Raw genomic sequence first — 12,417 nt, 5'->3', positions numbered from 1 at the left:
ATTTATTTAAAGATTTATGTAAATATAATAAATTATAAATTATAATTATTACAATTTATTACAATATTGCAAACGAGTATGATAACAACACTTAAGTGAATCTACTGATAGAAGTTTTTTTTTTATTATGTACAAGAGTTTTTAAAATATTTGTTTTAAGATGTACAAATGGGTTCAAGCATATAAATATTTTGATTTATTATAATAAAAACGTAAATCATCGATAGATAGGTAACATGCTAATTTTGGTTTTTTAATTTATTGACGTAAAATATCTAAAAACATAAAACGATCTCTTTGAGCGACACTTCAACATTGTCTACTAAGCAATGAACACAACCCTTACAGTAAATTCACGAGGGTTGGCCAGCAATCGAGACTTCATACATGAAAGTAAATACTTATATATGAAATAACATCACACACAGGAGTGTTCAGCATAACATTTATTAAAATTGAAGGTGGGCCTCGAAAACTTCTAAAGTCAAAATAGGAATAAGATTTTCCGTATTTTTTTAGCTAATACAGCAGCTATAAAGTCATACATTTAATTGAAACCATAAATTGAGAAAATGTTCAATCGTTGAAATCTAATATAGTATAAATAGCGATCAGCATCGTTGTGTTTGTTTACATCCCAAAATTTGCAAACTTTTGATAATAATTTCGAATAGCTTGTAATAAAATAAAACCAATATTATGCACTCGAGTTTAAGTATATTTCATATGAATATATTATTTATATAGGAAAAACATAAAACACTGGTTAATTGCCCAACCAAAAGTTTCAACATAAAAATTTGGCAGTGAAGAAATAAAAAATAAAATAGTTGAGTCACCACTTTTAACGCTTACGCAGGGATAGGTGAGTATTGCAAAAACAATATTGCCTAAATTTTTGTAATTGAGAGATATTTAAACATCATTATACGGGTGGTACGCAATATTGACCATCCAATATACCATTATTGTAAATGTTGTTAGTGTGCGTTAAGGAAAAATCTATCAGTCATGATGTCATATTAGAAAGTGCTACGTATTTTGGAGGATGAAAATTAAATACACCTTTAAAGCTATGAATTTATTGTAAAGCACTAAAAGAGCAGTTCCAAAAAATTTAAATATATACAAGAACCCATATTACTGTTAATGAATGAATTACACTTGAAAATTAATGTAAAGCGTTTAACGTAAGCGTAAGCGTTTTGCATTAAACTCTAGATATAACACTAAGATCAGCAAAAAAGAGTTGTTAACAAAGTCAAGTATTTCTAAAAAACAATGTTATTACAGTTCATGACCGTACAAATAATACGTAAACTAAAGTTTAACATTTCAGTATGTAAAGCGCATTTTGTTATTTCATACATATACTTTATAAAACATGTGACTTCTGTTAGCATTTTGCAAAAAAATTATAAAATAAAAGTTTGATTTTTAAAAATTGCCCTCCATAAATAGATGAATAGAATAGTGACAATATTGAATATTGCAAATATTTATTTCTGTTACTAAATGCTAAGCCTGAAATTACAATTTCGTCTTTTCATATTGAAATTTTTTCATTTAATTTTATGTTTTCATTTTGGAATGACTTAATTGACTAACTACACATAAATGAATATGTTATTCAATTAGTTATATCACACATACGACAAAATAATGGCCAGTTCCAATTAGAATTTAAAGGCAAATTCTACATGTTGCATTACATCAAACTATTGAATTGATTTATGCAAATATTGTATAAGAATATTGTTAGTGCTTTTGTTTTCGAAATAGTTATTTGAAAATAATTTTTATTTTTAAATGTAAGATCCGTAGAGAGAAAATCGTATCGCTAGGATGATTGTAATGAATTGTTAGATAAAACAAGGAAAAACGTTAACTTCGGTTGCACCGAAGCTAAATACCCTTCACAGGTGCAATTCTGTTAGTAACTATGCGTTCAGTTTGTATGGAAGCTATATGCTATAGTAATCTGATCTGAACCATTTTTTCGGAGATTATATTGTTACCTTAAGCGGTAATCCATGCCAAATTTCGTGAAGATCGTGCGATCGTTTCCCATACAAGCTCTTGATTCCGAGATAGTGAGCCGATCTGAACAATTTCGTCTGATATTACATTATTTCTATAAACTATAATTCATACCAAATTTCGTGAAGATATATAGTCAAATGAGGAAGCTTCCCATATAAGAACTTAATTCCGATCATTCAGTTTGTATGACAGCTATATGCTATAGTTAACCGATCTGAACATTTTCATCGGAAATTACATTGTTGCCTTAGAAAATAACATGTGCCAACTTTTGTGAAAATACATTGTGAAATGTGAAAGTTTTCCATACAAGAACTTGATTCCGATCGTTCAGTTTGTATGGCAGCTATATGTTATAGTGGTCCGATATCGACTGTTCCGACAAATGAGCAGCTTCTTGTAGAAAAAATGACGTATGCAAAATTTCAAAACGATATCTTAAAAACTGAGGGACTAGTTCGTATATATACAGACAGACAGACGAACAGACAGACAGACGAACGGACATGGCTAAATGGACTCAGCTCAACATACTGATCATTTATATACATATATATGTACTTTATAGGGTCTCCGACGCTTCCTTCTGGGTGTTACAAACTTCCTGACAAACTTAATATACCCTGTTCAGGGTATAAAAATATGCAAAATATTGTTGCAAAGCACCAGGCTCCCGTGAGAACTCCGGGAGAAAATGTCTCTGTTCTCCCTTCTCTTGTAGTTGTTGTAGTGCCAGAATTCTGCCGAGTTGACAGTCCTTTCACGACTGCCGTGGGATTGGATCTTCTTCACTGTATACTATAATGATTACACTAAAACTCTTTTCTTTTATTTACAGCTAAAAAATAGGTAATAATGGAGGACTACAAATTTCTTTTCAAAATTGTACTTGTTGGCAATGCGGGTGTGGGAAAAACTTGTTTGGTGCGCAGGTTCACACAAGGTCTATTTCCACCTGGCCAAGGAGCCACCATCGGCGTTGATTTTATGATCAAAACTGTGGAAGTTGAAGGCGAAAAAATAAAGGTACGAAAATAAAACTTTTAAAATAATATAAAAACTAAATTTTCATATTTACTCTAAACGTATAGCTGCAAATATGGGATACTGCAGGTCAGGAACGTTTTCGATCAATAACACAAAGTTATTATCGGTCAGCACATGCACTGATTCTTGTTTATGACATAAGCTGTCAACCAACATTCGACTGTTTACCTGATTGGTTGCGTGAAATACAGGAATATGCGAATTCGAAAGTTTTAAAAATACTCGTTGGCAATAAAACAGATCGCGATGATCGGGAAATACCAACACAAATTGGTGAAGAATTTGCTAAACAACATGATATGTATTTTCTGGAAACATCAGCCAAAGAAGCCGAAAATGTTGAACGCCTATTTTATGAGATTGCAGCTGAGCTAATTGATCAGGCGCGCAGTAAAGACGGCACAAATGTGAATAAAACTACCGCAGATGCAATTGGACTTGGTAATTTTGGCACAAAAGCAACTCAAAATAGTTGTTGTAGCGGTTTTAGCAGCAATACTAGTCAAACAAATTGTGAAAATGGTAACAGTAGAAGCAACACTTAGGTAAAAGTAATTACCAAGATTTACATATAAATATTTGACGAACATAGCTTTTAGAAATATATAAAATTAAGGCTTAAAATGTACATGGATGGATACGTAGTCATACAAGTATATCGGACAGTAGTTTATTGGTTTTAGGAAACATAATTTTAAGTTGATCCACGAAAAAGGTATACTCGTACTATTATCGTTTATACTGCCTCTACCCTTAGTTATTGTAATTAATCTATAATTTTTAAGTTTATTATTTACTGTATGTTCTCTATTACAAAACGTTTATAAACTATATTTTATGTTTTAGACCGAATCCATTTATACAAAGACAAAAGTATTATATTTACTGTTTTTGACCGACTCCCTTAAGTTATCAACAAGTACTGGAACTTGAAGCTCTACATAACATAGAAAATTGCGTTTGAGCTGTTTTGGTTTCTAATACATTACAATTAAGGTGAACTAACAAAATGAGCCAAATGGAAGCGAATGTAGAAATAAAAAAAAATTAAGTATACATACTATGTATTTATGTGATTACAAAACACATGAAAATACATATTTATGTTCAAAAATCTTGAATTAGGTACCTTTGCAGAGTTAGACATTTAATTTAGCGATACATTGAGGACAGTGACACATTGATGGCAACTTTCAATTAACACTTTAAGTGTATTACTTTCATCCGTCCTGGTAATACTATTTTCAGTTATTGGTTAGAGTATTTTAGTATATATGGTATTATTTTTTGCCAAGAAATTATTAGAACTTAAAAACCCTAGGGCAGTATTTTCATAAAAATTTTTTTTAAACATATTTTAGTTATTTTTTTAATATATTTAGCTTCCAATAGTGTAAGAACTTATGGAATCGTTATGTGAAACAATTGTTTTCATAAAAAAATGCAATAATTTTTAAAGAATTAATTTGTCTTTAAATATATATTTTGATTTATAAAACAAAGCATCTTAATAGTGCCTGTTGACTACGAAAAATCAAAACTAAAGGTTACTTTTGCTTTCATTCCGATTGTGTCGCCTATCCGATTTGCTTAAAAATGTACACAGAAAAAATAATTGTTTTATTGTGACACAAAATTTCTTTAAACTGGTAAAAAGATGATTATATTTGTCTCGTTTTGATGTAAATTAAAAAAAAAAAGTTGGATATATTTATTGTATTTAATGAACGGAAACAATAATATCATCGGGACATACTGATGCCGTATCGGCCAGGGTTGAAGAATGAAAATAATATATTTTTAAATATTTTAATATTTTTTGGAAAACAAAATTTTGAAAAAAATAAAAAAACACCGTCAAAAAAGACACCTGGGAAATTGTTCTTTTAACAAATGATTAATATAAGTAAATCAAGGTGCGACCTAATCGGAGGAATAGCCGAAATTTTCTTTTTTAATTAAAATAATTTAAACAGCAATTTAAAACAATTTAATATTTTTGTGTTTATGATTATATTTTTTTTATTGAATACGCATTGTGTTCACAAGTCTTAAAATTATTCAACTCAAATACCACATTACATGAATGCAGATCGAAATAACTTACAGGACTGCAGTATGGTATAGGACTGACTACTGCTTCCAAGTTCCTGAAAATTATAAGTCCAACTTGTCCAACTTTTTACGAACAGTTAAAACTATATTTACTATGGTGACCAAAGCCGTCTATTTTAAAAAGGTGCAAAGAATACTAAATAATATTCGATCTAATAAAGAATTTATTAAAATAACAAATCATTACACATTTTATATATTTTAGCCAGTTTCAAAAACCCATAAAGGAATGCAATGTTCAGTGAATCCTTTCAAAAGTTATGTTTCTTGCATATTGAGATGTCTCCAAATAGGTTTAATAATTTTATTTATAATTGCCAAGGTGCTAGTAAATTTTAAGTATATACATATTTAGTATTTTCTTAAATTATTATTATGACACAAAAAAAAAATTAAAAAATAATGACGCGCACAAAATTAAAAAGATTAAATATAAATAATATTGATTCTGAAGAAGATGAAATGAAAAGTATGTTTTTGGATATTCATTAAATTTCACAAATCTATGAATACACTAAAATTTTAACAAACTTAGGTTAAAAGATTTACACAAAAATTTATCAATGCAAACCAAAATGGCAGTATACGAATTTTGTAACTACCATTTGAGTACGAAAAACTTCGGAATAGCAGAACATTGAGAGATGGTAATTAATGTTCTTTTTTTGAACTAAATTGTTTGATTTTGACGTATCAAAAGGCAAAAAAATATTGTTTATTATTTTTTATTATGTTAAACTATCTGTTTTATTAAAAATATAATAATAGAATTACTACAACATACATTGCAATATCATCAACAATTTATTTTAAGTAAATTGACGGCAATCTTTAACAACTAATCAAACTTGCAAATTTATTTTGAAGTATTAAAAGAACATTAAAATTCTGTGGATATTTAAATTCGTTTTAAATCTATTTTGCCTTATAATATAATATTATTAGCTATATCACCAATAAAATTTAAAGCTTCTGTGAAAACCTAATAATGTTAAGCAAAAAACAAAAAAAAAAAAGAATATGTTACAGCCAAAAATATGAGTTAACCAACTATTTTAATTTAGTATATAATTTTAGCTTATAATAAATAATGTTACAAAAATTTGTGAATTGCACATTAATGCACGAAAACTAGTAAATATAATTTTATACACATCACCACTTTATACACTACTATTTTTTTTGTAGTAAAAGAAAAAATTAACACGAAAATGTGTTTATAATGCGTAAATGTTTTAGTATAACAAACATTTAAATTGTGTGCAATTATTAAAGAATAATTCATGTATTCACTAATGGATCTCTTTTTGCAAAACTGTAAACTCAAAAAAAAAAAAAAAATATATATATAATAAATAAAGAAAACAAAAATGACAATTTATGAGAAGAATAATAATGTGTGTTAAAAAGAATAATTAATTAGAAACTCATTTGTGGTTTGGTGATGTATTATTTCTATATCAGTTCGTATTAGTTTCATGAATTCCAATACCTTCGTCTGTGGGTTATTGTTGCAAAAGGTCTTCAACTGCTATTAATTCACGTCGTTGTGCTGTTATAAAATTGTTGTAGCAGCATAAATTACTCCTACAGTGATTAGAGTACTTGGTCAATTATAAATACATTCAAGTTACGGACCTAGCTCCAACTGCACTTTATTGCTGGGAACTCTCGTCGTAAATAATATATATGTACATATTCTGTAAATAAACAAGCATAGCAGACTTTATAAAGGTTTTAGTTACAAACTTTGCATTCTTTTAAGTATTCCTCAGCTAACTTCATTTGCAATAGAAAACTAAAAAAACGTTAACTTCTTTTCATCGAAGCTGCAATACCCTTCTCAGACACAAAAAATTCCATACAAGATATTGATTTTCATCGTTCAGTTTGTGAGGCAGCTATATGCTATAGTCGTTCTTTTCTGAACCATTTCGTCGAAGATTGTACCGTTGCCTTGAACTATAATACGTACTAAATATGTTGTCGACTAAAAATGTTTTCATACATGAACTTGATTTTCATCGTTGAGTGTGTAAAGATACATGCTATTGTGGTCCTTTTCGTGAAGTTATCTTATCAAATAAAAAATCTACTCAGCTCGTTATGCTGATCATTTATATGTATATAGTTTTTTTATCCTCTCGTGACATTTCCTATTGGGTGATCCAAACTTTATAGCATTTTAATATACTCTGTTCTTAGTATAAATATCAGTTTGTAATTGAGTTAATTGAAAATCAGTTATTTGATGAAAATTGATAAAAATTACTGAATTTTTATCCGACCAAGGGTAATCAACTCGGCTCCATTTCTCGAAATTGCTCCAGGAATGTTTTCTACCGCTACAACAACAACAAGAACGTTCAAGCAAACCGTTCTCATCACATTTGGGTCTACGTAACCGGAACGTAAACGGATTTTAATCCGTCAATTCTGCAGCATTCTGACAAATGGCTTCAGGGATGTTTCTTACGGCTGCAACAACGACAAAAACAGTAAAATACTCAACATGGTAGCTCTTAGATATCATATAGATTTTCTTCGTTATCTTAATTACGATTGCGTAAATGTATGTGAATCATTTTGCCACAAATATAACAATATTCCCATACAAGTGCAATTTATATGTATACCTACTTTTGAGACACTGTAAATAAATAATTACGATACTATTTTTTTTAAATCTTCTTGATCTCTTCTCTTCTCACATAAAAAAAGATGCACGCATACATTTCGATGCCTTAGTTTTATATATATTTTATATTTAAATATTAAAGGGACAATTTATTTGATCGATTTATAAAGCGATAAAATACATGGATCACAATAAACCTTGGTTGAATAGTTAATTTGTTAAAGAGGCGTGGATAATATTACTTTTCTGTTGTATGAATATTTATATAAAAATATATGTTTTATATGCGTAAATGTTAGTAGAAAATTTGTAAAATCTGTTACGTCAAAACTATTATATATTTATATGTATATCATATATAACTTTGTGTATGTATGTTTATATAAATTGCGATAGTTAGTCCGCATTTATTGCTTATGCTTTATATTGATATTTTGTGCTATTCTTCAATAATATCGTCCACTTCAATGTTAACAAATATGATATTCTTTATACATTATGCAAAAATATAATTAGATTATAAATATAGTATATAAATACAGCATATTTATAAAGTTTATGAATACATTTGATTCTTATATACGGTAAGTATAAACGTATAAATATTCAAAACAATTTTTATATATGTACATTAAATTTTTTACACACTGATATATGCATATGTATTAGCCCTTTTTAGTGGCACTTTTTGAAAAATGCACTTTAAATGGATTTTGGAGTTATTTTTTTCTTTTACACCAATGTAACAAATAAATATATATATGCAAATTATAAGCATACATGCATTTCGAGTTTGTTGTATTTCCGTGGCATATGTTATTTAAATAATCCTCGACTGTGGTGATGCAAATATGCCGACAACATGAGGGTTATTAGGACACTCAACTAGCTGCTCCATTTTCATTGTAACATCAAAGCATTCAAATTTCGCTGTAATATTGTATCTTTGACTGAATTAAATACAACTTTCATATTTCTTGTGTCTATGGCAGTGGTGAAGTGGTGATAGATGCGGCTTTGCGGACTTTTGTGCACACTCATAAACATTTGCAATGTAAAGTTTTGCACATCGAGCAGTGAATGTGGGTTCCCGCTGAATTGGGGATAATACCAGCGGATATCAGTCTCTGGATTGCGTACTTTTTGCTCAAGCAAATCAGTTTTGTTTAGAAATAGTATTATTGATATTCCCTTAAACGTATTATTATTCACGATCGTGTCGAATATGTTTTTCGATTCCTCCAATCGGTTGGTTTTTCTGTTTATAAAAAAAAAGTTAAAAAAGTAGCTATAATTTTTTTTTTTTGGATTTATACATTACCTATCTTCAGCGAGGACTTGATCAAACTCTGAACTGGAGACTAAGAAAATGATCGATGTTACAGATGAATCAAAACATTTTGTCCACTTTTGTCGTTGAGTACGCTGGCCACCAACATCAACAAACACAAATGGAATGTTCTGAAAGAAAATATAAGATATGTTAATATAGGGTTGCAAATAATGCAGTAAACAGGCAGTTGAACTAACACTTTGTATTCCCAAAAATCTTAATTAAATATAATTTTTAATAAGTACCAAGTATCGGATTGAAAAATAAAAATAAGTTTTTAAAAGCTACTATTAATCGACTTAAAAATAAAGAATGAAAATTTTAATCTTAAATACCGAATTAAAAAATATAAAAAAAAATTATCCTGAGTCAATAATTTAAAATTAATTTTTCGGATTGAAAAAAAACTAGATGACAGACAAAAATGTGAATAGAAAGTTAATAATAAGAAAAATCTGAATTTTAAATCAATTCACGCTAGCGTACTTCGTGTTCTATTGCTTATTTTTAATTAAATATTAACATAGTTTAGAAATATGTAAATATTTCCTTTTTATTCTACTTCTTCCTGCTTTTGATATACAAAAAAATTTATTTCTTTTGTTAAAAGTATTTTTAGTTTAAAAATTTTGATATTAAAAAATTAAATTTCCATTATTAAATCCGATTTAGGGATTAAAATTTTAATATTAACTTTTTAATACAAAAATTTTTAGTTGAAAAATACGCAATCCTGTCAAAATATAAATATAGTATAAATTCATTAAGCCGAGTTTTGAAAATAATTATATAATACTTTTTCTTCGATAAATTGACGAATGGTATACATATATAAAATTTTGAATCTATCAAAAAGTATTTAACGACTAATAAAAAAAGAAATATATGTACATATGTATATATGTACAACATAATGCAAATTTTTATTTGAGATGTACATATGTATTAAGATTTTAAATGTGTAAAAGCTAGTATTCAACACATAGCGCTGAACCTGTCATTGATACAACATACACATACTAAATATATATGTACATATAAATTAATTAATGAAACTGAGCTGTGGGCGCAATTATGCATTGTTATGTACTTATAACGCTACAATTGATGCAAAGGCATTGTGAATGTGATTTGGGCAATGAAATTTTGCAAAGGAAGTCAAATTCAATTAAAGCATTGATAATATAAATGATACGTACATATACGCTATAGTGGCCGATCAACATTTTTTAGAGTGTCCCACTGTATTGGACAATAATTTAATATCTCAAAAGCTGAGTAACTAGTTGGCGTATATATAGACCGACGGACATAGCTAAAGCAACGCATATAGTGATTCTGATCATTTATATAAATAGTTTATTCCATCTGGATATTACAAACTTCGTGGAAAATTTAATATACTCCACTCAGGGTAGTGGTAGGTAATGAAGAGTTCCGTAGCACAATAGTTCAAAATAAAATAAATGATTACTTACTTGTATTTTTACACAAAATTCATAAACCCCTTTGGTTGCTTTCCGACAATGCAAAATATCTTTGTGGGTTGGCACATAATCATATGTAGCAAGGCGGTCAATATCATTTAGAAAGTAACTGACAGAATCACTCTGAAATGCATATTTAAAAGTATAACTTTTTTTAACTATTGCTTTTTAGTAGATGCAAACTTACAATTTGAAATTCTCTTCTCCTTTCATAAGCACGCCTTATACCACGATCTTGCCATAGTCTCCGAATGTACGGAGACCACTGTATAAAATTGTCGATTTCTACGTTACTACATTCAATTAATTTGGCGTAATTTGCGTCGTTTTCTCTTTCGTTGTTTTCCCAAGGGATTTCCAATTTTTGACGTGCGTCAATCAATACTTGCATTCCTGTAAATGTATGAACATATACATATATCATAATTTCATACTCCAAATTAATAAAAATATTACGGTACGCATACCTCGAAGTACGTTTTGATATATCACATATTGGTATTCGCGGATTAGTTCGGGTTCAAAATTAATACCGTGTATTATACGCATTTGTTTGAGGAAAGTCGATTTTCCTGATTCACCTGCCCCCAAAAGCAGAAGCTTCACCTAAAATATATGTAACATTTATGTGTGTTTAATACAATATTTATGTTAATGTCTATACAATTGTTCAATTAACATGCATACGTGTATCTGTATAGGTTTAGATACATATATGTAAATACACTGTGTATAGATGCATTATTTACCTGACGGCGAAATGTGTGCTTTTCTTTTTCTAAAAATTTGTCGATCTCTCGAGATTTATACCGTTGTTCCAATTCTTCAGGTGTGTTGCGTAAACGTACCAGATATGAAATGAATTTTCCACAGCAACGAAGGCAAGCAAACCTTGACGCCGCAAGTCCATTACCCTGTCTACTTGTACTGTACGGCTCAGAGTCACGTTGTCCTTCCATCAAGTGTGCCATTGTACCCATTTCATTGTGCGTTGATGTTAACGTAGCGCTGCGACGAATCGCTGCGTCACCACCCATCTTGTGTATATAGGGCGGGGCAAGGCCGTTCCCGAATCGCCTCTTCTTAATTAAACAACCTTATATTTGTTCTCCAAAGTTTCGGGGTCAAACCCTCACACTTAATTATTTTGCTTATTAATTGCCAACATTTCAACACAATGATATCGCCTCGCATCCAAACAGCCTCCTTTTGCATTAACTAATCACAATCCCGCTAAGCTGCTGCTGCGTTTTGCTGCAGCAGCCCTTATTCCGGAGCAATGGAGTATTGGTAAATGTTTACGATTTTGTAAACTGATTCGAAACGAATTGCACTTTCCTAAAAATCATACACAAGTGAATAAATAAAATTTGATGAGGGCAGTTTATTGTTTTTTCGTACATCAAAACAATTTTCGTAGTTGCACTAAATTTCACTTTTATCCCTGTCTCGACCCTACTAACGAAAACAGAGACATCTGACGATGTGTCATCTTAGGCGACATCTCGTGGTGATCTTTAGCAAAAGAAATACGGATAAATAATGTGAAAAATTTAGTTGATGAGATATAAAATGGAATTCGTTAATAAAACAAAAATTTTTTATATGATAAAAAATGTTTAAATTTTAAGAAAATTTCAAAACTGCGTTGGAAGTTTTTAATTACTTTTGTCGTATTATTGTATTGTAGGTGAATGCTTTAGATGTTATGAATTATATTATTTGAAAATGTAAACTCTGAGATGAATAATTTA

General features: G+C 29.3%; 2 protein-coding genes across 4 annotated transcripts; one reads left to right on the top strand and one right to left on the bottom strand.

Moving 5' to 3' along the window:
* Nucleotides 1-367: 367 nt before the first annotated feature.
* Nucleotides 368-6,307, top strand: LOC126752045 (ras-related protein Rab-30). Of its 2 annotated transcripts, XM_050462579.1 has the most exons (4): nt 384-461; nt 748-865; nt 2,882-3,069; nt 3,135-6,307. In XM_050462579.1, the coding sequence occupies exons 3-4, from the start codon at nt 2,899-2,901 to the stop codon at nt 3,633-3,635; spliced, it is 672 nt and encodes a 223-aa protein (XP_050318536.1). In that variant the 5' UTR covers nt 384-461; nt 748-865; nt 2,882-2,898; the 3' UTR covers nt 3,636-6,307. The 2 variants fall into 2 exon arrangements, with proteins under 2 accessions (XP_050318537.1, XP_050318536.1); XM_050462580.1 differs by lacking the exon at nt 748-865 and having other exon boundaries at nt 368-461.
* Nucleotides 6,308-6,545: 238 nt separating this feature from the next.
* On the bottom strand, nt 6,546-12,123 carry LOC126752043 (guanine nucleotide-binding protein subunit alpha homolog). Of its 2 annotated transcripts, XM_050462578.1 has the most exons (7): nt 12,065-12,123; nt 11,413-12,001; nt 11,131-11,269; nt 10,851-11,056; nt 10,655-10,786; nt 9,165-9,304; nt 6,546-9,101 (listed from the first exon to the last, which is right to left on the bottom strand). In XM_050462578.1, exons 2-7 carry the CDS (start codon nt 11,698-11,700, stop codon nt 8,744-8,746), a joined length of 1,263 nt encoding a protein of 420 aa, XP_050318535.1. In that variant the 5' UTR covers nt 11,701-12,001; nt 12,065-12,123; the 3' UTR covers nt 6,546-8,743. The 2 variants fall into 2 exon arrangements, with proteins under 2 accessions (XP_050318535.1, XP_050318534.1); XM_050462577.1 differs by having other exon boundaries at nt 11,413-12,123.
* Between the last annotated feature and the right edge of the window lie 294 nt (nt 12,124-12,417).

This window comes from Bactrocera neohumeralis, chromosome 3, assembly GCF_024586455.1.
Source record: "Bactrocera neohumeralis isolate Rockhampton chromosome 3, APGP_CSIRO_Bneo_wtdbg2-racon-allhic-juicebox.fasta_v2, whole genome shotgun sequence".
Classification (NCBI taxonomy): Eukaryota; Metazoa; Arthropoda; class Insecta; order Diptera; family Tephritidae; genus Bactrocera; species Bactrocera neohumeralis.
The sequence above is the reverse complement of the archived record's forward strand: the minus strand, read 5'-3'. Positions and strand labels throughout refer to the sequence as shown.

Bases quoted from the DNA above. Each gene is read 5' to 3' on its own strand.
- LOC126752045 (XM_050462580.1), top strand. From the start codon at position 2,899: ATGGAGGACTACAAATTTCTTTTCAAAATTGTACTTGTTGGCAATGCG. The intron at 3,070-3,134 runs GTACGAAAATAA...CTAAACGTATAG, and splicing joins TTGAAGGCGAAAAAATAAAG to CTGCAAATATGGGATACTGC.
- LOC126752043 (XM_050462577.1), bottom strand. From the start codon at position 11,700: ATGGGTGGTGACGCAGCGATTCGTCGCAGCGCTACGTTAACATCAACG. The intron at 11,270-11,412 runs GTAAATAATGCA...CATATATTTTAG, and splicing joins AGCACACATTTCGCCGTCAG to GTGAAGCTTCTGCTTTTGGG. The intron at 9,305-10,654 runs GTAAGTAATCAT...ATTTTCTTTCAG, and splicing joins AATTTTGTGTAAAAATACAA to AACATTCCATTTGTGTTTGT.